This window comes from Tamandua tetradactyla, chromosome 15 (assembly GCF_023851605.1).
Source record: "Tamandua tetradactyla isolate mTamTet1 chromosome 15, mTamTet1.pri, whole genome shotgun sequence".
NCBI classification, from domain to species: domain Eukaryota; kingdom Metazoa; phylum Chordata; class Mammalia; order Pilosa; family Myrmecophagidae; genus Tamandua; species Tamandua tetradactyla.
The window spans coordinates 32,357,644-32,384,465 of record NC_135341.1 but is presented as its reverse complement, the minus strand read 5'-3'; the positions used below and the strand labels follow the sequence as shown (position 1 = coordinate 32,384,465).

Sequence of the window (26,822 nt, the reverse complement as noted above, 5' to 3'; positions counted from 1 at the left end):
TCATTCTCACATTGAGCTTCATTCAGGGTTCTAACATTATTGCATCACAGTTAGGTAGTATTGTGCTATCCATTTCTGAATTTTTACAATCAGTCCCGTTGCACAATCTGTATCCCTTCAGTTCCAACTACCCACTATCTACCCTATTTCTATCTCCTGATGACCTCCGTTAAGTGAAATTATCCAAGTTCATTCATTAATGTTAGTTCATATCAGTGAGACCATACAGTATTCGTCCTTTTATTTCTGGCTATTATTTCACTCAGCATAGTGTCCTTAAGGTCCATCTATGCTGTTACTTACTTCATAACTTTATTCTGTCTTAAAGCTGCATAATATTCCATCATATCTATATACCACAGCGTGTTTAGAAACTCTTCTGTCAATGGACATTTGGGCTGTTTCCATCTCTTGGCAATTGTAAATAATGCTGCTATAAACACTGGTGTGCAAATGTCCGTTTGTGTCTTTGCCCTTATGTCCTCTGAGTAGATACCTAGCAATGGTACTGGCGGATCATATGGCAATTCTATACTTAGCTTCCTGAGGAACCACCAAACTGCCTTACACGGCAGTTGTACAATTTGTCATCCCGACCAACAGTGGATAAGTATGCTTCTTTCTCCACATAGCACTTGTCGTTTTGTTTTATTGATAATGGCCACTCTGGTGGGACTGTGGTTTTGATTTGCATCTTCTTATAGCCGGGGAAGTTGAGGATCCTTTCATGTGCGTTTTGGCCATTTGCATTTCCTCTTCTGAGAAGTGTCTGTTTAAGTCTTTTGCCCATTTTGGAATTGGGTTGTCTTTTTACTGTTGAGTTGAACAATCTCAAGTTTTTGGGATTTTAACTTGTATTGCATATATCTGTGAATCAATTTAGGTAGAACTGACATCTTAACTATATTTAGTCTTCTAATTCATGAACATGGTATGCCCCTCCATTTATTCTGGTCTTCTGCAATTTTTTTAAAAAGAATTTCTTATAGTTTTCTCTATATAGGTCTTTTGTCTCTTTAAAAGAGTCAAATTTATTCCTAAATATTTTATTCTTTTGGTTGCAATTGTAAATGGGATTTTTTTCATGATTTACCCCTCAGACTGTTCATTACTAGTGTATAGAAACATTACAGATTTTTGAGCGTTGATCTTGTAATCTGCCACTTTGCTATACTCATTTATTAGCTCTACTAGTTTTCCTGTGGATTTTTCGGGGTTTTCAACATATAGTATCATATCATCTGCAAACAGTGAGAGTTTGACTTCTTCCTTTCCAGTTTTGATGCCTTGTATTTCTTTTTCTTGTCTAATTGCTCTGGCTAGAACTTGTAACACAATGTTGAATAACAGCGGTGATAGTGGACATTCTTGTCTAATTCCTGATCTTAGGGGAAAAGTTTTCAGTTTTTCTCCATAGAGGATGATGTTAGCTGTGGGTTTTTCATATATTCCCTTTATCATGTTGAGGAAGTTCCCTTGTATTCTTATCCTTTGAAGTGTTTTCAAGAGGAAAGGATGTTGAATTTTGTCAAATGCCTTTCCTGCATCAATCGAGATGTTCATGTGGTTTTTCTGCTTTGAGTTGCTGACATGGTATATTACATTAATTGATTTCCTTATGTTGAACTACCCTAGTATACGTGGGATGACTCCTACTTGGTCATGGTGTATATTTCTTTTAATATGCTGCTGGATTCGATTTGCAAGAATTTTGTTGAGGATTTTTGCATCTATATTCATAAGAGAGATTGGTCTGTAGCTTTCTTTTTATGTAATATCTTTGCCTGGCTTTGGTATGAGGGTGATGCTGGCTTTGTAGAATGAGTTAGGTAGCTTCCCCTCCTCTTCAATTTTTCTGAAGAGTTTTAGCAGGATTGGTACTAATTTTTTCTGGAATGTTTGGTAGAATTCACATGTGAAGCCATCTGGTCCTGGACTTTTCTTTTTGGAGAGCTTCTTAATGACTTATTCAATTTCTTTACTTGTGATTGGTTTGTTGAGGTTGTCTATTTCTTCTTGAGTCAGTGTTGGTTGTTCATGTCTTTCTAGGAAGTTGTCCATTTCATCTACACTGTCAAGTTTATAACCATAAAGTTGTTCATAGTATCCTCTGATTACCTCCTTTATTTCTGCGGGGTCAGTGGTTATGTCTCCTCTTCCATTTCTGATTTTATTTATTTGCATGCTCTTTCTTCTTCTTTTGTCAACCCTGCTAAGGATCCATCAATCTTACAGTTTTTCTCATAGAACCAACATCTGGTTTTGTTGATTTTCTTGATTGTTTTCATGTTCTCAATTTCATTTATTTCTGCTCTAATTTTCAGTATTTCTTTCCTTTCACTTGCTTTCAGGTTAGTTTGCTGTTCTTTCTCTAATTCTTCCAAGTGGACAGTTAATTTCACAATTTCTGCTCTTTCTTCTTTTTTGATATATGCATTTAGTGCAATAAATTTCCCTCTTAGCACTGCGTTTCTACATCCCATAAATTTTGATATGTCATGTTTTCATTTTCATTTGCCTTGAGGTATTTACTGATTTCTCTTGTAATTTCTTCCTCTACCCACTGGTTGCTTGAGAGCGTGTTGTTCAGTCTCCATATATTTGTGAATTTTTTGGCACTCTGCCTATTATTGATTTCCGCCTTCATTCCTTTATGATCTGAGAAAGTGTTTTGTATGATTTCAATCTTTTTAAATGTATTGAGACTTGCTTTGTGATTCAGCATATGGTCTATCCTTCAGAATGATCCACGAGCACTTGAGAAAAAGGTATATCCTGCTGTTGCCGGGTATAATGTTCTATAAGTGTCTGTTAAGTCTAGCTCATTTATTGTATTATTCAATTTCTCTGTTTCTTTACTGATCCTCTGTCTAGATGTTCTGTCCACTGATGAGAGTGGGGAATTGAAATTTCCAAATATTATGGTACATATGTCCAGTTCATTTTTCAGTGTTTGCTCATGTATTTTGGAGCATTCTGGTTCAGTGCATAAATATTTATGATTGTTATGTGTTCGTGTTGAATTGTTGCTTTTATTAGTACATAGTATCCTTCTTTGTCTCTTTTAACTGTTTTACATTTGAAGTCTAATTTGTTGGATATTAGTATAGCTACTCCTGCTCTTTCCTGATGGTTATTTGCATGAAATATCTTTTCCCAACCTTTCACTTTTAACCTATGTTTATCCTTGGGTCTAAGATGTGTTTCCTGTAGACAGCATATAGATGGGTCCTGTTTTTTAATGCATTCTGTCAGTCTACCTCTTTTGATTGGGGAATTTAATCCATTAACATTTAGTGTTATTACTGTACGGGTGGTACTTTCTTCTACCATTTCATCTTTTGAATTTTATATGTCATAACTAATTTTCCTTCTTTTACCTTTACAAATGGTCTTCATTTGTACACTCTTCTCCACACCTCTCTCTTCTGTCTTTTCAAATCTGTCTCTAGTGCTCCCTTTAATAGTTCTTGCAGAGTCAGTCTCTTGGTCACAAATTCTCTCAGTGACTTCTTGCCTGAAAATGTTTTAATTTCCCCCTCATTTGTGAAGGGGAATTTTGCTGTATACAGAATTCTTGGTTGGCAGTTTTTCTCTTTTAGGAATTTAAATATATCATCCCACTGTCTTCTTGTCTCCATGGTTTCTGCTGAGAAATCTACTCATAGTCTTATTGGGCTTCCCTTGAATGTGATGGATTGCTTTTCACTTGCTGCTTTCAAGATTCTCTCTTTCTCTTTGACATCTGACATTCTGATTAGTAAGTGTCTTGGAGTATGTCTATTTGTATATATTCTCTTTGGGGTACGCTGCACTTCTTGGATCTGTAATTTTAAGTCTTTCATGAGAGTTGGGAAATCTTCAGTGATAATTTCCATTAGTTTTTCTCCTCCTTTTCCCTTCTCTTCTCCTTCTGGGACATCCACAATATGTATATTCATGTGCTTCATGTTGTCATTCAACTCCCTGAGTCCCTGCTCATATTTTTCCAGTCTTTTCCATATATTTTCTTTTGCTTGTTGGATTTCAGATGTGCTGTCCTTCAGTTCGCTAATCCTATCTTCTGTCTCTTGAAATCTGACACTGTAGGTTTGCATTGTTTTTTCATCTCTTCTACTGCGCCTTTCATTCCCATAAGTTCTGTGATTTGTTTTTTCAGGCTTTTAATTTCTTCTTTTTGTTTATTCCTTGCCTTCTTTATATTTTCCCTCAATTCACTGATTTGATTTTTGGGTTTCCCTTGTATGTGATGGATTGCTTTTCTATTGCTGCTTTCAAGATCCTCTCTTTCTCTTTGACCTCTGACATTCTAACTAGTAAGTGTCTTGGAGAACGTCTATTTGGATCTATTCTCTTTGGGGTGTGCTGCACTTCTTGGATCTGTAATTTTAGGTCTTTCATAAGAGTTGGGAAATTTTCAGTGATAATTTCTTCCATTAGTTTTTCTCCTCCTTTTCCCTTCTCTTCTCCTTCTGGGACACCCACAACACGTATATTTGTGCGCTTCATATTATCATTCAATTCCCTGAGCCCCTGCTCAAATTTTTTCATTCTTTTCCCTATAGTTTCTGTTTCTTTTTGGATTTCAGATGTTCCATCCTCCAGTTCACTAATTCTAACCTCTGTCTCTTGAAATCTACCATTGTAGGTTTCCATTGTTTTTTTCATCTCTTCTACTGTATCTTTCATTCCCATAAGTTCTGTGATTTGTTTTTTCAGACTTTCCATTTCTTCTTTTTGTTCAGTCCATGCCTTCTTCATGTCCTCCCTCAATTTATTGATTTGGTTTTTGAAGAGGTTTTCTATTTCTGTTCGTATATTCAGAATTAGTTGTCTCAGCTCCTGTATCTCATTTGAACTATTGGCTTGTTCCTTTGACTGGGCCATATCTTCAATTTTCCTGGTGTGATTTGTTATTTTTTGCTGGCGTCTGGACATTTAATCAGATTTCCCTGAGTGTGAGACCCAGCAGGTTGAAAGACTTTCCTGTGAAGTCTCTGGGCTCTGTTTTTCTTATCCTGCCCAGTATGTGGCGTCTGTCTGTCTGTGGGTCCCACCAGCAAAAGATGTTGTGGCTTCTTTAACTTTGAAAGGCTCTTCCTGCGCAGCGGATTCTTGCAGCCGGACCAGCCAATTCAGACTGGGGAACACTGCGTGTCCGATCCCTGCCGTGGCCCCGGGAGCTGTTCTGCACTGTTTCTGGTTATTTAGTAGTTGTTCTGGAGGAGGAACTAAGACGCGTGCACCTTACTAAGCTGCCATCTTGGACCCTGATTTGATTTTTGATGAGGTTTTCCAGGTCTGTTAGAACAATCTGAATTGACTGTTTCAACTCCTGTGTCTCACTGGAATTATTGGTTTGTTCCTTTGACTGGGCCCTATCTTCAATTTTTTGCTGGTGTCTAGGCATTTAATTACCCTAATTAGTTTATTCTGGAGATTATTTTCACTCTTTTTTTAACCTAGGATTTTCTTGCTGGATGACTTTGTTGTCTATCTGTTCTTTGACATTCAGTTCAGCTTATTGGTGACCTCTAGCTTAGGTTTTGTTTAACACATCAGAATTTTTCAGTTGTTTTATTGTTTTTTGCCCTGCAAGTATGGTGACTTTTTCCCCCCTTAGGAGGGCCTACTTAGGTACTATAGACCCCAGCCAGATTTTCCCAGATCAAACTGGCCTCTTGTCAGAAGGAAAGAGTCACCTGTGTCAATTTTCCCGGAGGGTGAGACCCAGCAGATTGAAAGACTTTCCTAGGAAACCTCTGGACTCCACATTTTTCCTATCCTGCCCAGTATGTGGCACTTGACTGCCTGCAGGTCCCACCAGCATAAGGTGATGAGGTACCTTTAACTTCAGCAGACTCTCCCTGCGGGGGCGTGGTGCAGACAGAGGAGAGGTTGTAGTCCGGTTTTAATCGCTTCACTTTTCCAGACCCTGGGGTCTGAACTCCTCGAAGGAGGGATTCCACCTGATCTGGGTCCCACCCCTGTCCTGGGGAAGGCACAGGCTCAGACAGACACTCAAACAAGCTTAATTCTGCCTATGCCTGGGGCAGTGGAGCCTGAGAAGCCTTGCAGCTGTATCCGAAGAGCAGTCAAACCACAGAAACCCATCCATGAAAATGAAAGAGAGAAATCCTTTTCAGAGCCGGAACCCTGTTTCTTGGGTTTGCCAGTCAAGAGCTTAAGTTGATACGTTGTTCTCTGTATCTTCAAGTCCTACGTGTCCCCTGCTTTCCTTCAGGTCCCAGACATTTTCAAATCCAAAAACACATCTTTGTTTTTTTTTTCCTTTTTCTGTCAGCCCTACCTCCTCTGCGCCAGGGCAAAAATGCAGCAACCTCTGCTTTTACTTAAGGTTCAGCTGATCTTGGAGCCTATTTCTAGTAGTCAGAATTTGTTAAATCCGCAATTGGAGTTTGGTTGCGCTCAGCCCCTCCTGCTGGTAAAGTCCCTTTCCTTTCCCCTCTGGGAAACAGCCTGTGAGGGAGGGAAGCCAGCTGCCATGGCTTGGGGGACTCACGGTTCTACAGGGCTTGCAGCTGGTCCAGACTGGGGTACACTGTGTGCTCAGTCACTGATGTGGTCCCAGCAGTTGTTCTGTATTGTGTCTGGCTATTTATTAGCTGCTCTGGAGGACGAACTAAATCCCACACCTTGCTTAGCTGCCATCTTGGCCCCTCTCTCTGCTCCTTTAAATTTTATTGAGGGGATGATTAAATAAGAAATGAAAGAAAAGCAATTAACCTAACATTCAGTGAAGAGTAAGGTGACAGCTTTTTTTTCTTCAATATTTTGAAAATTAGAGTGCTTAGCACAAGGTAGACAATTCTCAAATACATGTTGAATAAATTAAGAAATGCACTATGATTTTAATTTTATACAGCTTTTGGGGGAAAATATTATGTCAATTTAAAAGTTAAAGTGTAACGAGAAGAGGAAGAAAAAACTGAATTTCAGAAAAGCTTCCCATTTGGGTAAAATTCTTTAAATAAGACTGTGTTCCCATCACCAATTAGAGACCATAAATGTCTTTTAATATTATGGGATATAAATGATCAGAATACTTTTCAACATCAAAGGTGCAGCTATCTTCACAAATTCCTAAGCCAAGTGAATACCCTAACAGAGACCGCAGGAATGAAGAGGCATCAAGCTTTTCTAGAACTACCTGTAGCAGTCTAACTTCAGCACCCCAAATCTATTTTCTTCCATAATAACTGTACAGGAAGAGAAAAAAAGAGCACGCTTTTTCCTGCCAAAATCATGTATTCTGACAAACAGATTTATTTTATCTTTTAGGCTTAAAACTGTAACACTTGCTTTCTGTTTAAACAAATACTTCTGCGGGTCCTGGAGGTGATGTCCCCATCCATGACCTCCCTTCAGGCCTCATCCTCCCCTTCCAGTTTTCCCTGGTCAGCACCTACAATCTCACCCTCTCATATTCATCCTTGGCTCTGCTCAGCATCTCCAGGATGTCGATGGGCCTGTGGTCACTGCAGCCATTGGCCTGGTTGGGACTTTGCTTATCCCGAGCAGCCTGCTGGGATCGCCGTGTTTCCTCTTCTACAACACTAGAGGAGGAGAATGAAGTTTTAGAAAAGGCTTGTTACACAAAATTAAACCTGAGAATTATCTTAGTGTCTATCTTCCAAGGATGCATTACAAGGTGACATTTTCCTTACAGTACAAACACAGAGCCTGGGTTATTTCATCCCAGGAATATATAACTTGCCATTTCACTGTCTCATTTATAACAGTGCCAATCAAGATACTGCACCTTTAGTAGGACAAAAAATAAAGAACTGTTTCTTAGGGGTTGGGTGGAGGTAAGTTATATTAACTCTGTGAAGGTATCTCATATTTTTCCCTAGAGGAGTATCAAAATCAGTCAAAGTAATTGGTGAAATAAATTTGAGAATGGATTGGCAAGGAACATGAAAGATTAGTTTCTTAGCAATCAGTTTTTCAGAGGTCTTGGAAAATCATTGAAAGTTATTGATAACTCTAAAAGCAAACAAAAGGTCTCCCTATTCTCCCCCTTAAAAATTCTTAAGTAGTTGACAAAGCTCAGGAGTGCTCATGGGAATGCTCTCTGTTTTGATTGGTGCTGATGTGAGCCAATTCTTTATTTGAAAATACATAAAGGAAGAAAAGTCACAGGTTAAGAACGTCAGTGACAGACAAGGCTGGGGTATTCAAATCTATCTGTGAGGTTTCATTTCTTAGGATATCCCCTCCCAACTGCATACAAAGATCTGGAGCAATTATAGTAAAATGTTAGAAACCAAAAGTTGGGTGTTGAGCACATGGATATTTGTTACATTGTTTCTTAAATTTTCTTCAAGCTTGAAATCACTTGCAAAAAAATAATAAATTTTAATAAGACAACTGACTTTTTAAAAAAGGATTCATTCAAGTTTCAGTTCTAATTGTACTGAATGGGATTACATGCCACGGGATGTTACAGACAAAGCTATAACTTGCCTTAACCAAGAGCTTTCTAGACAGTGATGATGACAAGCAAAACATTTCAGTAACGAAAGGTTTATTTTTGTGGAATAGAGGAAGAGGAAAAGAAAAGGCCACTCAGTGTCTGTTCACTGCCAGAACTCAGGTGGAGGGGTTATTAGTTGGAGGAGAAGGGGCACAGATGGGTTGTTTTACTTGAAAACAATGGCTTAAACTATGTAGAACAGATATCTCTACAGCAGAACCATTCTCAGTTTTTAACATGCTAAAGTATATTGTGATTCTTCAAGATCTTGTAGTTTCCCAAGCTTTATCTGACCAGAGAATCTTTCCCCGAAGCAGGATTCTGTTAAGAAAATTCCGCTTTAAGGTAATATGTAGTTTCTGTAGAATCTTACAGCTTTTAATAGGATTATTTTCTCTAAAACAAATATAGAATCATGGACATTATGGTAGACTGAGAGAAGACTGGCATGTGCAATAGGGATCAAATAAAATGGAAATGTAATTTATTTATTTTATATACTGGTAATCAAATCTTGGAAAATAAATACTACATTGTCCCAATAGACCTGTTTGAAAGAAAAAAGAGACTAGAGAGAAATGCACTGATTATTTCTTTTGAAGAGTTTGAGCAGGATTGTTACGAATTCTTTCTTGAATGTCTGGCAGAATTTATATGTGATGCCATCTGGTCCTGGACTTTTCTTTTTGGGGAGCTTCTTAATGACTAATTCAATTTCTTTACTTGTGATTGGTTTGTTGATGTCATCTATTTCTTCTTGAGTCAATGTTAGCTGTTATGTCTTTCTAGGAAGTTGTGCATTTTATCTACATTGTCTAGTTTATTAGCATAAAATTGTTCACAGTATCCTCTGTTACCTCCTTTATTTCTGTGGGGTCAGTGGTTATGTCTCTTTTTTCATTTCTGATTTTATTTGCATGCTCTTTCTTCTTCTTTTTGTCAACCTTGCTAAGGATCCATCAATCTTACTGATTTTCTCATAGAACCAACTTTTGGTTTTGCTGATTTTCTTGATTGTTTTCATGTTCTCAATTTCATTTATTTCTGCTCTAATTTTCAGTATTTCTTTCCTTTTGCTTGCTTTCGGGTTAGTTTGCTGTTTTTTCTCTAGTTCTTCCAAATGGACAGTTAATTTCACAATTTTTGCTCTTTATTCTTTTTTGATATATGCATTTAGTGCAATAAATTTCCCTCTTAGCATTGTCTTTGCTGCATCCCATAAATTTTGATACGTTGTGTTTTCATTTTCATTTGCCTCGAGATATATTTCTCTTGTAATTTCTTCCTTGACCCATGGGTTGTTTAAGAGTGTGTTGTTGAGTCTCCATATATTTGTGAATTTTCTGGCCCTCTGGCTATTATTGATTTTCGCCTTCATTCCTTTATGATCTGAGAAAGTGTTTTGCATGATATCAATCTTTTTAAATGTGTTGAAACTTGCTTTGTGACCCAGCATATGGTCCATTCTTGAGAATGATCCATGAGCATTTAAGAAAAAGGTGTATCCTGCTGTTGTAGGGTGTAATGTTCTTTAAAGGTTTGTTAAGTCTAGTTTGTTTATTGTATTATTTAAATTCTGTTTCTTTATTGATCCTTTGTCTAGACATTCTGTCCACTGCGGGAAATGAAGTCTCCAACTATTATGGTAGATGTGTATATTTTTCTTTTCAGTGTTTGCCTCATGTATTTTGGAGTACTCTAGCTCGGTGTGTAAATATTTATGACTGTTATGTCTTCTTGTTGATTTGTCCCTTTTATTAATATATAGTGTCCTTCTTTTTCTCTTTTAATTGTTTTACATCTTAAGTCTCATTTGCTGGATATTAGTATAGCAGCTACTCCTGCTCTTTTCTGATTGCTGCTTGCATGAAATATCTTTTCCCAACTTTTCACTTTCAATCTATGCTTATCCTTGGGTCTAAAATGCATCTCCTGTAGACAGCATATATATGGGTCCTGTTTCTTAATCCATTCTGCCAGTCTATGTCTTTTGATTGGGGAATTTAATCCATTAACATTTAATGTTATTACTGTAAGGACAGTATTTTCTTCTGCCATTTTGCCTTTTGGATTTTATATGTCATATTTAATTTTTCTTTTAACTTTACTGATAATCTTTATTTCTACACTCTTCTCTCTCTCTCTCTCCTGTCTTTTCATATCTGTCTTTAGTGCTCTCTTTAGTATTTCTTGCTGAGCCAGTCTTTTGGTCACAGATTCTCTCACTGATTTTTTGTCTGAAGAGGTTTAATTTCTCCCTCATTTTTGAAGGATAATTTTGCTAGATATAGAATTCTTGACTGGAAGTTTTTCTCTTTTAGTATCTTAAATATATCATACTATGGTGTTCTTGCCTCCACGGTTTCTGCTCAGAAATCTACTCACAGTTTTATTGGACTTCTCTTGTATGTGATGGATTGTTTTTCTCTTGATGTTTTCAAGAGTCTCTCTCTTTGACATCTGACATTCTGCTTAATAAGTGTCTTGGAGTACAGCTATTTGGATCTATTCTCTTTGGGGTATGCTGCACTTCTTGGATCTATAATTTTAAGTCATTCATAGAGTTGGGAAATTTTCATTGATAATTTCCTCTATTAGTTTTTCTCCTCCTTTTCCCTTCTCTTCTCCTCCTGGGACACCCACAACATGTATATTCGTGCGCTTCATGTTGTCATTCAATTTCCTAAGTCCCTGCTCATATTTTTACATTCTTTTTTTGCTTGTTGGATTTTTGATGTCCCATCCTCCAGTTTGCTAATCCTATCTTCTGCCTCTTGACCTTGTAGGTTTCTATTGTTTTTTAAAATCTCTTTTACTATGCCTTTCATCCCCATAATGTCTGTGATTTGTTTTTTCAGACTTTCAATTTTTTCTTTTTGCTCACCCCTTGGCTTCTTTACATCCTCCCTCAACTCAATGATTCGATTTTTGATGAGGTTTTCCATGTTTGTTTGAACATTCTGAATTAATTGTTTCAACTCCTGTATCTCATTTGAATTGTTGGTTTGTTCCTTTGACTGGGCCCTATCTTCAATTTTCCTAGTATGATTCGTTATTTTTTTTGCTGCCATCTAGACATTTAATTAAATTATTCTGGAGATTGTTTTCACTTTCTTTTACCTAGGATTTTCTTGCTGGATGACTTTGCTGTCTATCTGTTCTTTGACATTCAGTTCAGCTTATTCTAGACCTCTAGCTTAGGTTTTGTTTAACAGATTAGAATTTTTCAGTTCTTGTTTTATTGTTTCTTACCCTGCCTGTATGGTGCCTTTTTTTTTTTTTTTTTTTTTTTTTTTTTACCCCTTAGGAGGGTCTACTTAGGTATTATAGACCCTAGTCAGATTTCCCAGACCAAGCTGGCCTTCTCTCAGGAGGAAAGAGTCACCTGCATCAGTTTTCCCAGCAGGCAAGACCCAGCAGGTTGAAAGACTTTCCCATGAGACCTCCAGACTGCATATTTTGTATTCTACCTAGCACATGGCACTTGTCCGCCTGCAGGTCCTACCAGTATAAAGTGATGCAGTTCCTTTAACTACAGCATGCTCTCTCTGCTGGGAGTGTGGTTGAGACAGAGGAGAGGGTGTAGGCTGGCTTTAACTGCCTCAGTTTTCCAGACCCTGGGGTCTAAATTCCTTGAGGGAGGGATTCTACCTGAGCTGGGTCACATCTTTCTCCTGGGGAAGGCACAGCTTCCAGATAAGCTCTCAGACAAGGTTAATTCCGCCCTTGCCTGGGGCAGTTGGAGCCTGAGAAGCCTTGCAGTTGTATCCAAAGAGCAGTCAAGCCACAGAAACAAAGCCACAAAAAAGAAATGAAAAAAAAAAAATCCTTTTCAGAGCAGGACCCCTGTTCCTTGGGTTTGGCAATCAAGAGTTTAAGTTGGTATATTGCTCTGTGTATCTCCAGGTCCTATGTGCCCCCTCCTTTCCTTCAGGGTCCAGACCTTTTCATATATTTTGTGCTGTCCAATTAAAAAAAAAAAACTGTTTTTTTTTTTTCTTTTTCCATCAGCCCTGCTCCCTCTGCACCGGGGCAAAAACCAGCAACCTTAGCTTTTACTCAAGGTTCAGCTGAGCTGGGGGCCTATTTTTAGTAGTCAGAATTTGTTAATTAATTCCACAATTGGCGCTTGGTTGTGCTCAGCCCCTTGCGACTAGTAAAGTCTCTTTCCTTTCCCCTTTGGGAACCAGTCTGTGGGGGAGGGGTGCTGGCCTCAGTGGCCTGGGGAACTCCCAGTTCTGGGTAGGATCACAGTTGGTCCAGCTTGTCCAGACTGGTATACGCTGAGTGTCTGTTCACTGATGTGGCCCCAGCCATTGTTTGAACATTCTGCTGAAAGCAGAAGCTGTCGGACTGGCCTGCTGAGTAAGGTATAGACTCTAGAACTAATTCAAAATCTATGGACAAAGACCTTGTCTGTCACCCTTCCTCTCAAACACCCAATTATTTCCCGGAGACTATAAGACTAGCAATAAAGCTCACTTTCACAAGTTCTCCAAATTTTACACTCAATGTGTTTAAACCATCAAAAAGCATTAGTGTTATGAATGGTTTCTGGCAGACTGAATTTTCTCCATAAGGAGACTCAACATTTTCCAAGTTTAGTGGATTTTTAACTTTGCCATTGCCATGTCTCAAAAACAATTTCTAAATTTAGAGAGCACAGGTCTAGAAACTCTGGAGGCTCACTCACTTTTCTATGTAACTTCTCAGTTTTTATAAACATCTTCCAGAATAAAAAATTTTTTTTTGAATTTGAGAATTTTTTATTATAGTGCAGCTGTCAAAATAGTGATAAAGAGAACTGAATATAACAGAACGAGCACTGAAAGGCACATTTACTTACAGGCACAATATGCCAAAGAGAATTTTACCTATATTTTTGGTTAGCAGAGGTTAGTTTGTGAAAAATATATACAGTATACACAAGCTATGTGATGGAAGACTTATAGCCAAGAATGATAAAGTAGTCATTTTATTTCTGATGACTAGAAGGTTACCACAAAGTTACTGTTAAACATATAAGATATTTTCTCTAGCCGTAAATAGGAGAAATTGAAACTCAATTTTCAACAGTTTCAGGAGGGTACTTTCTAATCACTTTCAATTCTTCCCAGCTTCTAGTTAAACAAGCTGAAAAATCTTAAGCAAATGTCCCTCTTTGGGTCATTTCTAGTGAAAGAACCTTGAATGCTGTTCTTTTCCCCTCTGTTTCTTGCCTCTACTCCATCCCAATTTGAATTCAATACAAAATTTTCAGTTAGGCTGTCAGTCTCCAGCTTCATTATCATGCATTAAGGGTACCTGATAGAGAAAAAAGTTCAAAATGCTTTCCTTTGAGTATCTGTTACGAGCTACAAAAGCCAGGTTTGCCCAGTCATGGCCCAAATATTAAGAATTTGCAGGAAAAAGGGACTATATTACTATACAACAAAGTTAGATATTTAAAAAAATATTCTGAATTTCTGGATAACCAAGAATAAATTCATGTGTTCTAAATAACCAGAAGTTGCCTTCTCTGCCACCTTCACAACTACAAAAAAACCTCACCCCATATCTCAAAACCAGAATGTTACAAAAATAAATCGCTTTGTTTAAAAGGTTTTTATCTTATCAAAAAAAAAGGTGTTCTAAAAAGAAAGTGTGGTTTCTTTAGAGAGCTAATACACTCTGAAATTTGAGTGATTATAAGTGTATTTGGAATAATTCCCTCAGTAGTGCACACATTTATAAACATGGCCTGCTCTGCAAGCTCACAGCTAGAAGAGAACACACAACAAACTGGAAACTGGTTAGTAGTTCTGGACTGTTATTTGGCCTTAGCCATGTGAACTTCTTTAAAAATGCAAAGAAATCTGGAACTGTGGATTGTGAGTTACTCTATTTACAGAAATTAGTTTAAAGTTGAACTGTTTGAAAACATAAAAATAGTTTTCTTCCAAACATGTAGACAAATACCTTGCTTGAGAAAAAAGGTACTTTTGATTTGACAGAGGGAGAAGAGAGGTACACCTTTCTGAGGAGGAGCAGGCAAAACTGAAAGGGGAACAGAAGTACTCAAGAAAATACTCTATTTTAGCATTTGACCAGAGTTCTTTACCAACACAGGTTCTTCTAACTAGCCCCAAGTTGGTCCTGGGCTTCCAGAACCCAGACTGGCAGAATCAGCAACACAAATAAGCCACATGAAGAGCTGGTTCTCCATGTTAGCTTGAGAAAGGACAGCAAGTCACCCTTCAGAACATTAAATCAATGGAAATTACTTTTCAAATCCCAAGATGCTGACGTATAAACTTCTGGAACACAATTTTATAGTGGGGTTGGAGGACTGCTAAATCTAGAGTCTGTGTAAAAAACAAGTAAACTTAATGGAATTAACCATAGATACATATACAGGAATTTTCTATCGGGCTACCACAGCACCATTTGTTACAATGAAAGTATGGACGGACCCTAAATCAGAGAGACTGTATTTAGTGGTCAAGCTGTACACACTGGACGTAGTTGATATCCTCTGGAGCTGAAGAGCTTAGCACCTAACCCACATGTTCAACAGCAAGGCTGTGTCTAAATTATGATCTGTTCTTAGAAGAGGATACAATGCAATTGTTACAAATACTATAGAGGACTATTTAAGCCCTGAAACAATGCTGTTGACATAAAAAGTAGGATGAACAGTTTGATTTAACTTTTGTAAAAAAACAAACTACATGCATTGACCTAATGAACACAGAAAAAAAGACTGGAAAGAAACAGACTGAAATGCTAATGCTGGGAGTAAAGGATTACATATGATTTTAAATTTAAGCTTTTTTGTCTTCCAGGTTTTTGATAAATAGGAAGCCACAGGATGACACATAAGATAGTAGACTCTTTAAAAAGAGAAGTAGGAGAAAAGTCATTTTTCATCTTTCATATACCATTAATTAAATCTATGGAGTAATACAAATACTTACTCGGCCATGAGTTTGGCTATGCGGTGGCAGTCATTCTTGTCATAAAACCAGATACTGTATATTGACACTTGAAAAATAAAGGAAAAAAAAAATGAGGGGAAATAAGGTTTCAACATTTGGGTCTATGCAAATAATGTATTATCACCATGGAATATCACTGAATTTATCAGCGGACCTTTAAACTGTTAACAGTTCCTTTTGAGGGGAAAGAATCCCTCCCCCCTCCCTAATTCTGTTTTATAAAATCAATATAGGTAAATTATTCAGTTGAAAAGTGCAAAAATAAGTTTGTTTTAGACGTTCTTATTAGACTCCATCAAACCTAAGTTGCCACTAGATATAAAATACAGCATTATTTAAAGTATCATCAAGGAAGAAAAAATGCTGCCAATTAAACTAAGACTCAACAATGATTGTATGCTGTGCTACAAACTGATATAAAAATGTGAAAAAAAGTCTTAATCAACGACAACGAAGTAAACTGGCTAATCAAATGCCAACATTTTGAGTCTTTAAGAATACCTAAAATCTGGAATTAGAATTGTGTTACAACAAAAATAAAGCTGCAAAAACAAATACAGGGAAGGCAATGGTGGCTCAGTGGCAGAGTTCTCACCTACCATGCTGGAGACCGGGGTTCGGTTCCCAGAGCCTGCACATATGCTAAAAACAAACAAACAAAAACAACCAAATACAATTCTAGACCTATTCTATGATCATCTTCTTCACAGATGAAATGGAAGTGATGGGATGGAGCTCAGTTGATCACTGCTTTTCCTATCATTTTCTACTCCCACTAAAGTGACCAGAACAAAGAAAACCCTCAAAAACACAGATAAATGAACTTTATTACTAACAATGATAATACAAAAAAGCTACTGTAAATACTTTTTGGATAAAGGAGGGCAAAAATATTGAATATATTAAGTCCAATAAACACATGGTTGGAAGCAGCTGACTGCTAACATGTGTACCCACCCCCACCAGGGCAGTCTCATGGCTCATCCTTTACAAAGGCTGATATTTGCAATGACTTTGGCAAAGGAAGGGCAGGTATCATTATGCTTTTCTTTTTCCCTAAAGGATTATTTTTCATTGTTAAATATAACACACATACAAAAAAAGAATAAATTTCGAAGTACATTTTAGCAAGCAGTTATAGAACAGATTTCAGAGTTGGGTAAAGGTTACAGATCCACAATTTTAGGTTTTTCCTTCCAGCTGCTCAAGCCACTGGAGACTAAAAGAAACATCGATATAATTACTGTGCAGTTAAATCCTATCTTTTCTGTTGTAACTCCTCCTTCTTCTTTGATCTTTCTTCTAATGGTTAGGGGTATTTGGACTATGCTCATTCTAATTTTTTCATGTTGGAAGAAAGGACTGTCAATAAATGGGATAAGGGGATGGAACTAGTGAATACTCTGGTAAGGTTGGCCCCTCTGGGTTTCAGGACTTATCTGGCCAAGGAACCCATATAGAAGTCGTAGGTTTCTGAAAAGAAATCATAGTGCATGGAACCTTTGTAGAATCTCAGATAGAGCCCTAGGTATTCCTTAGGGTTGGCAGAAATGGTTTTGGTTGGGGTTTGGCAAACCACTGTAAATAAAATATCTAGCTGAAACATGTATGAGAGTACCTATTAGGATAGTCTCTTGACTCTATATGAACATTCTCAGCCACTGACACCTTTTTTTGTTTCAATTCTATTCCCCCATTTGGTCAGGGAGGCATTGTTGATCCCACAGTGCCAGGGCCAGTCTTATCCCTGGGATTTATATCCCATGTTGCCAGGGAAACTTTCACCTCTGGATGTCATGTTCCACAAAAGGGGGAGAGTAATGATTTTACTTGCAGAGTTGGGCTTAGAGAGAGAGGGCACATCTGAACAACAGAAGAGGTCCTTCTGGAATTAACTCTTAGGTAGAACTGTAGTTAGGCTCGGCTTCTCTTGTTACATAAATAAGTTTCAAAAGAGCAAGCCTTACAAATGAAATCAGAAAGATAGACGTTAAAGATTGAGACGGTATAATCTAGGAATGCTTAGAGTGTATAATAATAGTGAAATGTACAATGTACAATTTAAAAAATGCTTTTGCATAAGGAAGAACAAAGGAATGTCATTATTGCACGGTACTGAAAATAGATGGTAATTAATATTTTAAAATGTCACCTTCTGTGTGAGACTAAAGCAAAAAATGTTTATTACTTACAAAATTTATATTTTGACTAGTACAACTAATATAACTTATGTAGATAGTTTGACTAAACGCCATAAGTACTTGGAATCTCAGGTAGAACATGAGATTTTGCTGGTTTGTCCAAAGTGACGCCCCAATGAATCCCAGAGTGATTCAATCAGTGAGTGGAAAAGAATCTGCAAATCCCCCTTTGGGGAGTGGTGAGAACGGTGAGAAATTCAACTTTCCCAAGTTGAATTCTTGATATTCTCACAAGCAGTGTGGACAACCAAAGCTATAGGCAGAGCCCCCAGTCTTGGGGGTTGTTCATATGAAACTTAACCCCACAAAGGATAGGTCAAGTCTACTTAAAATTTAGGCCTAAGAGTCACCCCCAAGAGAGCCTCTTTTGTTGTTCAGATGTGGCCCCTCTCTCCAGCCAACACAACGAGCAGTCTCACCATCCTCCCCCTGTCTACATGGGACATGACTCCCAGAGGTGTGGACCTTCCTGGCAGCGTGGGACAGAGATCTTGGAATGAACGGAGACTCAGCCTCAAGGGATTGAGAAAAACCCTAGAATGAGCTGAGACTTAGCATCAAGGGATTGAGAAAACCTTCTGGACCAAAAGGGGGAAGAGGGAAATGAGACAAAGTGTCAATGGCTGAGAGATTCCAAACAGAGTCGAGAGGTTATCCTGGAGGTTACTCTTATGCATCAAGTAGATATCATCTTGTTATTCAAGATGTAATGGAGAGGCTGGAGGGAACTGTCTGAAAATGTAGAGCTGTGTTCCAGTAGCCATGTTTCTTTAGGATGACTGAATAATGATACAGCTTTCACAATGTGACTGTGTGATTGTGAAAACCTTGTGTCTGATGCTCCTTTTATCTACCTTGTCAACAAAGGAGTAGAACATTTGGAATAAAAATAAATAATAGGGGGAACAAATGCTAAAATAAATTTAGTTTAAATGCTAGTGATCAATGAAAGCAAGGGGTAAGGGGTATGGTAGGTATAATCTTTTTTTTTTCTTTCCCGTGTTCGTTTTATTTCTTTTCTATTGTCTTTTTATTTCTTTTTCTGAATTAATGAAAATGTTCTAAGAAATGATGATAAGAAGTGATGATATTGTGAATTACTGATTATGCATGTTGTTTTATTGTGTTTCTTTATTTTTTTTAATTAAAAAAAGAGCAAGCCTCATGATCAAGGGTTGGGCCTACATTTTTTTTTTTTTTAATATTGAGAAATCTTCACACAGACAGCCCAACCATATTACATGGCTCACAATATCATCACATAGCTGTGTATTCATCACCATTAATTTTTTGGACATTTGCGCCACTGCAGCAAAGAAATAAAAAAGGAAAAATTTCACATATCCCATACCCCATACCCCTCTCTCTCATTGACTACTAGTATTTCAATCTACTTAATATATTTTAACCTTTGTTCCCCCTATTATTTTTTATCCATCTGTCCATACCCAGGTTTTCACAATCACACAGTAATATTGTAAAAGCTGTATCACTATACAATCATCTGTAAGAAACATGGCTACTGGAACACAGCTCTACAGTTTCAGGTACTTCCCTCTAGCCACTCCAATACACCATAAACTAAAACGGGGTATCTATACAACCTTCAGGATAACCTCTCAACTCTGTCTGAAATCTCTCAGTCACTGACACTTTATTTTGTCTCATTTCTCTCTTCCCTCTTTAGGTTGAGAAGGTTTTCTCAATTCCTTGATGCCAGGTCCTGGCTCATCCCGGGATTTCTGTCCCACATTGCCAGGGAGATTTATACCCCTGGGAGTCATGTCCCATGTAGGAGAGAGGGCAGTGAGTTCACTTGTCAGAGGTGCCAGGAATCTTGAATGAGCTACTGAGTTCTTTCCAGGTTGCCTTCAACAGCTGCTTCTGAAATGTGCGTATGGATCAAATCATTTCATGGGAAAAGGGAGAGATTTGTTTCCATCTCTAGGAATAACCTGCTTTCTGAGAATATTAGGATAAGCAGAGCTCAAAGGCAAGACAGTTTTCTTGTGAAATCAAATTGAAGTCCTTTCCTGTCTTTAGCACCTGTCCTGGGTGGGCTCCCCACCTACCCACAACTATCTTGGGGCCACAGGGGTGTTCTCATTTTTCTGCTCTGGGAAGACATGGTTCCTCAGTACATCATGTCAGTCTTCAGGGACCTTTGTGCTTTTTTGCTCACGTAAGACTGAGCTGTGGTTCTATAAGATACCCAGTTCCTTTTCCTTACCCTCATAGGTTAAAAGGCTTCCCAAGTCTGGAAATTAGAATGAAGTGTGACCCACTTTCAAGCGTGTGTGTGTGTACAGGTTTTAGTGTGAACATAAGTTTTCATTTCCTTGGGTTAAACGCCCAAAAGTGTAAAAGCTGTGTCATATGGTAGTTGGGTATTTAATAAGAAACTGCTGAACTGTTTTCCAGAACGGCTGCACCATTTCACATTCCTACCAACAACGTATGGGTAATTCAGTTTCTCAATATATTTGCCAACATTTGCTGTCTCTGTTTTTAATTTTAGTCATTCTGATAGGTGTATGATTATATCTTATGGTGGCTTTAATTTGCATTTCCCTAATAGCTAATGATGTTGAACCTCTTTTCATGTGCTTTTTTGCTATCTGCATATTCTCTTCAGTAAAATGTTTGTTCATGTCTTATGCTCCTTCTAAGTGACCTTTTTAATGTTAAGTTTTGAGAGTTCTTCATATATCTGAGATACCAGTCCTTTGTTAGATACATGGTTTGAAACTATTTTCTCCCAATCGATTGATTGTTGTTTCATCTTCTAAATAAGGTCGTCCCAGGGCAAAAATTTTTAATTTTGATATGGTCCAATTTATTAAATTTTCCTTCTATGAAGTGCATTCTTGGTGTCAAGTCTAAGAACTCTTTGCTTAGTCCCAGTTTCTGAAGATTTTCTGCCTATGCTTTATTTTCTAAAGGGTTTAAGGTTTTACAAGTAAGTCCATGATCCATTTTGAGTTAATTTTCACATAAAGTATGAGGTTCAGGTTAAGGTTCAAATTTTAGTCCAACTGTTCCAGCATCATTTGTTGAAAATGCTACCCTTCCTCTATTGACTTGCTTTCCTATCTTTGTCAAATATCAATTAGGCATACTTGTGTGGGTCTATTTCTTGGTTTTCTATACTGTCCTGTTTCTTTATGTGTCATTCTTCTGCTAATACCACAATGATATTACCATATGAGCGCTTTTCTTTTCCATTATCAGCAGTGTATAATGGTGTATATATTCATCAATTTTTGATATTGAGCCAGATTTTCAAATCTGGAATAAATCCCACTTGGTGATAGTACATAATTCTTTTTTGATATGTTGTGAGATTTGATTTGCTAATATTTGGTTGAGGATTTTTGTGGCTAAATTCATAAGACAGAATGGCCTACAGGGTGTTTTTTTTTGGTACTGTGTTTTTGTTTCTTGGCTGCCCAAGCAAATATCATATAATGGGTTGCCTTAAACAATGGGAACTTAATGGCTCAGGCTATGAGGTTAGATTCCAAATCCAAGCATCATTAAGGTGATGCTTTCTTTCCAAAGGCTGGCATTCTGGGGCTGCCAGCTGGACATCCTCAGTCCTCGGCTCCTCTGTCACACAGCAATGTACACTGTGGCCTCTCCTGGGTTCCACTGATCTTTAGACTCTTCCTTCCCCTGGTGTTTTCTTTCTCTGTCTGAACTGCATTCTGCTTATAAAGGATTCCAGTAACAGGATTAATCTTCATTCTAATTGAGCTGGGCCATATCTTAACTGAAAAAACCTCATCAAAAGATCCTACTTATAATGGGTTTATACCCACAGGAATGGATTAAGTTTAAGAACATGTTTTTGTGGGTATATAATTCCAAACTACCATATATAGCCTTTTATTATTTTTTAATTAATTAAAATTTTTTAAAACATAACAAACACAAACATTCTTACCATGTGATCATTCCATTTTACATATATAATCAGTAATTCACAATATCATCACATAGTTTATATTCATCATCATGATCATTTCTTAGAACATTTGTATCAATTCAGAAAAGAAATAAAATGAAAACAGAAAAAAATTCACACATACCATACCCCTTACCCCCCCCTTTCATTGATCACCAGCATTTCAATCTACTAAATTTATTTTAACATTTGTTCTCCCTAATATTTACTTATTTTTAATCCATATGTTTTAACTCATCTGTTGAAAAGATAGATAGAAGGAGCATCAGACACAAGGTTTTCACAATCCCACAGTCACATTGTGAAAGCTGTATCATTATACAATCATCTTCAAGAAACATGGCTACTGGAACACAGCTCTACATTTTCAGGCAGTTCCCTCCAGCCTCTCCATACATCTTGACTAACAAGGTGATATCTATTTAATGTGTAAGAACAATCTCTCGGATAACCTCTCGACTCTGTTTGGAATCTCTCAGCCATTGACACTTTGTCTCATTTCACTCTCCCCCTTTTTGGTTGAGAAGGTTTTCTCAATCCTTTGATGGTGAGTCCCAGCTCATTCTAGGATTTCTGTCCCATGTTGCAAAAAAGGAAGGTCCACACCCCTGGGAGTCATGTCCCATGGAGAGAGTGGGAGGGCAGTGAGTGTGCTTGTTGTGTTGGCTGAGAGAGAGAGGCCACATCTGAGCAACAAAAGAGGTTCTCTTGGGGGTGACCCTTAGGACTAATTTTAAGTAGGCTTAGCCTATCTTTTGAGGGGTTAAGTTTCATATGAACAAACCCCAAGATTGGGGGCTCTGCCTATTGCTTTGATTGTCCCCACTGCTTGTGAGAATATCAAGAATTCTCCATTTGAGGAAGCTGAATTTCCCCCCTTTCTCACCATTCTCCCCAAGGAGACTTTGCAAATACTTTTTTATTCACTGTTCAAATCACTCTGGGATTTATCAAGGCATCACTGTAGACAAATCTACAAAATCTCATGCCCTAGCCAAGGTTACATGTACTTATGGCGCTCAATTAAGCTGTCCACATAAGTTACATTAAGAACTGCACTAGTCAAAATATTCACTTTGTACCAAAGAAACATTTTTTGCTTTAGTCTTACACATAAGTTAAAATTTAAAAATATTAATTACCATCTATTTTTAACACCCTGCAGTATTGACATTCCTTTGTTCATCATCATGCAAAAGCATTTTTAAATTTGTACATTTAGTTACTATCATTATACATTCTAGTCATTCCTAGATTATACCATCTCAGTCTTTATCGTATATCTTTCCTTCTGATTTCCTTTGTGCCCCCAGGCCTCCTCCCTCTATCATTCTCACATTCAGCTTCATTCAGTGTTCTAACATTATTGTATTACAGTTAGGTAGCTTTGTCTTATTTTGGTATCAGGGGAAGGTTCCTCCTCTTTTATTTTCTGGAAGAGACTGAAAGCCAATTGGCCTGGAAATTTCTTTTTTGGAAGTTTCAAATTATGAATTAAATTTCTTTAATGGTTATAGGACTATTCACATTATATATTAATCTTGGATGAGCTTTGGTATTTTTGTGGCTTTCAAGGAATTGGTCCATTTTTTCTAAGTTGCTAAATTTTGAGTGTTGTTCATGCCGTTCCCTTAGTATTCTTTTAACAGCTGTATTAAAATGGATCTGAGGTGATATCTACTTCATTTCTAATACTGGTAATTTGTACCAGTGCTATCATTTTTGTCTATCTTGCTAAATGTTTATCAATTTTATTGATTTTTTTCCCCAACGAACTAGCTTTTTATTTAATTAATTTTCTCTTTTCTTATTTTCAATTTCATTGATTTAAGCTCCTATTTTTATTATTTCCTTCCTTCTGCTTACTTTTGGTTTATTCTGCTCTTCACTTTCTACTTTCCTGAGCTGGGAATTTAGTGGAGTTCTGCCATTGCTTGTAGAGGTGTGAAGAAGTTACCTGTGGCTGGGATGCCTGGTATCCCATGGGGGAATGGAATCACTGGCCTGCAGGAATGAAGAACGATTTCCAGGACAGGCAGGCCTGTAGTGACGCGACCCTCCCTTTGCTATTCCTCCTTACCTTTCATGGCAGGGAGAGAGCAAATTCCCTTGACTGCCACATACTGTTAGCAGGACTTTCAATGATTCCTGCTGGCCTTGGTTTTGCTGGGATAGGTGTTGTTGACATGACTCCCATTTCATCTGGGGAGAAATGAACCTATTTGGGCTGTCTTCTCTTGCTAGGTTGTGGGTTGAGATATACTGGTCCTCAGTCACCTTCTTCTATCGAGTAGGGGACTGTAATATATCCACTGCTATGTTTTTCCTCCAGGCATGGGTCCCTAGCCGGATCATCTTTTCCTTTCCACTGTTCACCATTTTCCTTTGATTATCTCTTACATTTTTTCTAGGTTATAGTTGAACTTAGCAAGGAGAAACAAGTTGATGCTGTCTTGGTTTATGAATGGAAAAGTGAGGCTCAAGGAGAGACTAAGTAATTTATTAATAAATCAAAGGGAAAATCAGTCTCAGAACTCTAACTAGAATTCAGGTCTTCTCATTCCCAGGTCAGGAATATTGCCATTACACACTCATTTCCTCATTAATTGAAATCACATTAAATTTTTCATGGAAAAAGAAAGCTGGCGGGCACTTCAGTTATATTTGAAGACTGAAACAACACATAAAAGCTTATAAATAAAATAAGTTGGAAATTATACACTAAAACGATATGACATATAGAAAATACAACTGCTAGTGTTTAAAATTTTAAATGAGGCCCACGCCCCGCAGCAGCCGGCCCGCCCGCCCTCCTCTCCCCTCTTTGTCCGCCGGACCGGCACGTGGCGCCCACGCCCCACAGCAGCCGGCCCGCCCACCCTCCTCTCCCCTCTTTGTCCGCCGGCCTGGTGCGCGGCGCCCACGCCCTTCAGCAGCTGGCCCGCCCGCCCTCCTCTCCCCTCTGCCCCCTTCTGCTCCAGCGGCGCTCCATCCGCCATCTTATCCTTCCCTTTCTCCTCCTGCTCCGGCGGCTCTCCAACCACCACCGTGCCCTCTTCCGCCTTCACCGGCTCCTCCGCCACCGGCCTCGACAGCATTGCCACCCTCACCTTTCCTCCTCCAGAACAGCTACTGGGGGACTGGAGACAATACAGAGCAGCTCCCAGAGCCACAACGGAGATCAAAGGGATGGTGTACCCCATCCTGGAACGGCTGACTGTCTGGGAGAACCAGCTCTGGTGAGATCACCGAGGGGCGCGGGCTTTCCCGGGCGGGAGGGCAAGTGGCCGGAGTCCCTCCCTTCCTCCTTCCCAGGCCAGCTGCCAGAATTGGGCAGGCGGTCCCCTTGGGCCGCGGCGGCTGGCGCCCCCACCACGCGAGGCCCCCCAGACCAACTGAGAGAGTTGGGTCGGAAATCCCCAGACTGCGGAGAACGGTGACCGGGGGGTCCCTTCCAAACATGTGACTCCCCGGTCCGGCTGGGAACAGTGCACTCTCCCAGGCTGCGACAGCTGGTGCCCTCCTGCCACGCTTGGTGCCCCGGGCCGACTAGGAAATTCGGTCGGGCGCTCTCCCGTGCTGCGGCGGCCGGCAACCCTCCCCGCGTTCGGACCCCCGGGCCGGCTGGCACTCTTCCAAGACGCTTCGGCTGCCGAACCTTCCCTACGGCGAGAGTTTTCCGGAGTTAAAGGACCCACAGCAACTTTCACTGGTGGAACCCGTAGACAAACGTGTGCCACGAGTGCCACCTACTAGGCAGGATAAGAAAAAAAGAACCCAGAGATTTCACAGAAAAATCTTTCAACCTGTGGGGTCCAACACCCAGGGAAATCTGACTAAATGCCCAGACGCCAGCAGAAGATAACGGATCACACTCAGAAAATTGAAAATATGGCCCAGTCAAAGGAACAAACCAACAGTTCAAATGAGATACAGGAGCTGAAACAACTAATGCTGAATATACGAACAGAAATGGAAAACCTCTTCAAAAACGAAATCGATAAATTGAGGGAGGACATGAAGAAGACATGGGCTGATCAAAAAGAATAGAAAAACTGAAAAAACAAATAACAGAGCTTATGGAAGTGAAGGATAAAGTAGAAAAGATGGAAAAAACAATGGATACCTACAATGATAGATTTAAAGAGACAGAAGATAGAATTAGTGATTTGGAGGATGGAACATCTGAATTCCAAAAAGAAACAGAAACTATCCGGAAAAGAATGGAAAAATTTGAACAGGGTATCAGGGAACTCAAGGACAATGTGAATTGCACAAATATACGTGTTGTGGGTGTCCCAGAAGGAGAAGAGAAGGGAAAAGGAGGAGAAAAACTAATGGAAGAAATTATCACTGAAAATTTCCCAACTCTTATGAAAGACCTAAAATTACAGATCCAAGAAGTGCAGCGCACCCCAAAGAGATCAGATCCAAATAGGCGTTCTCCAAGACACTTACTAGTTAGAATGTCAGAGGTCAAAGAGAAAGAGAGGATCTTGAAAGCTGCGAGAGAGAAGCAATCCATCACATACAAGGGAAACCCAATAAGACTATGTGTAGATTTCTCAGCAGAAACCATGGAAGCTAGAAGACAGTGGGATGATATATTTAAGTTATTAAAAGAGAAAAATTGCCAACCAAGACTCCTATATCCAGTAAAATTGTCCTTCAAAAATGAGGGAGAAATTAAAACATTCCCAGACAAAAAGTCACTGAGAGAATTTGTGACCAAGAGACCAGCTCTGCAAGAAATACTAAAGGGAGCACTAGAGTCAGATACAAAAAGACAGAAGAGAGAGACATGGAGAAGAGTGTAGAAATAAGGAAAATCAGATATGATATATATAATACAAAAGGCAAAATGGTAGAGGAAAATATTATCCAAACAGTAATAACTCTAAATGTTAATGGACTGAATTCCCCAATCAAAAGACATAGACTGGCAGAATGGATTAAAAAACAGGATCCTTCTATATGCTGTCTACAGGAAACACATCTTAGACCCAAAGATAAATATACGTTGAAAGTGAAAGGTTGGGAAAAGATATTTCATGCAAATAACAACCAGAAAAGAGCAGGAGTGGCTATACTAATATCCAACAAATTAGACTTCAAATGTAAAACAGTTAAAGGAGACAAAGAAGGATACTATCTACTAATAAAAGGAACAATTAAAC

At 38.6% G+C, this 26,822-nt stretch overlaps 1 protein-coding gene across 5 annotated transcripts in view; it reads right to left on the bottom strand.

Moving 5' to 3' along the window:
- The window catches only part of DCP1A (decapping mRNA 1A), an 81,324-nt gene that overhangs the window by 31,526 nt on the left and 22,976 nt on the right, over window positions 1-26,822 (bottom strand). For all 5 annotated transcript variants that reach the window (XM_077128993.1, XM_077128992.1, XM_077128991.1 and 2 more), the window contains 2 exons: window positions 15,457-15,523; window positions 7,439-7,577 (listed from right to left, as the gene is read on the bottom strand). In XM_077128993.1, coding sequence (XP_076985108.1) covers window positions 7,439-7,577; window positions 15,457-15,523 — 206 coding nt within the window. The remainder of the gene's footprint in view (window positions 1-7,438; window positions 7,578-15,456; window positions 15,524-26,822) is intronic.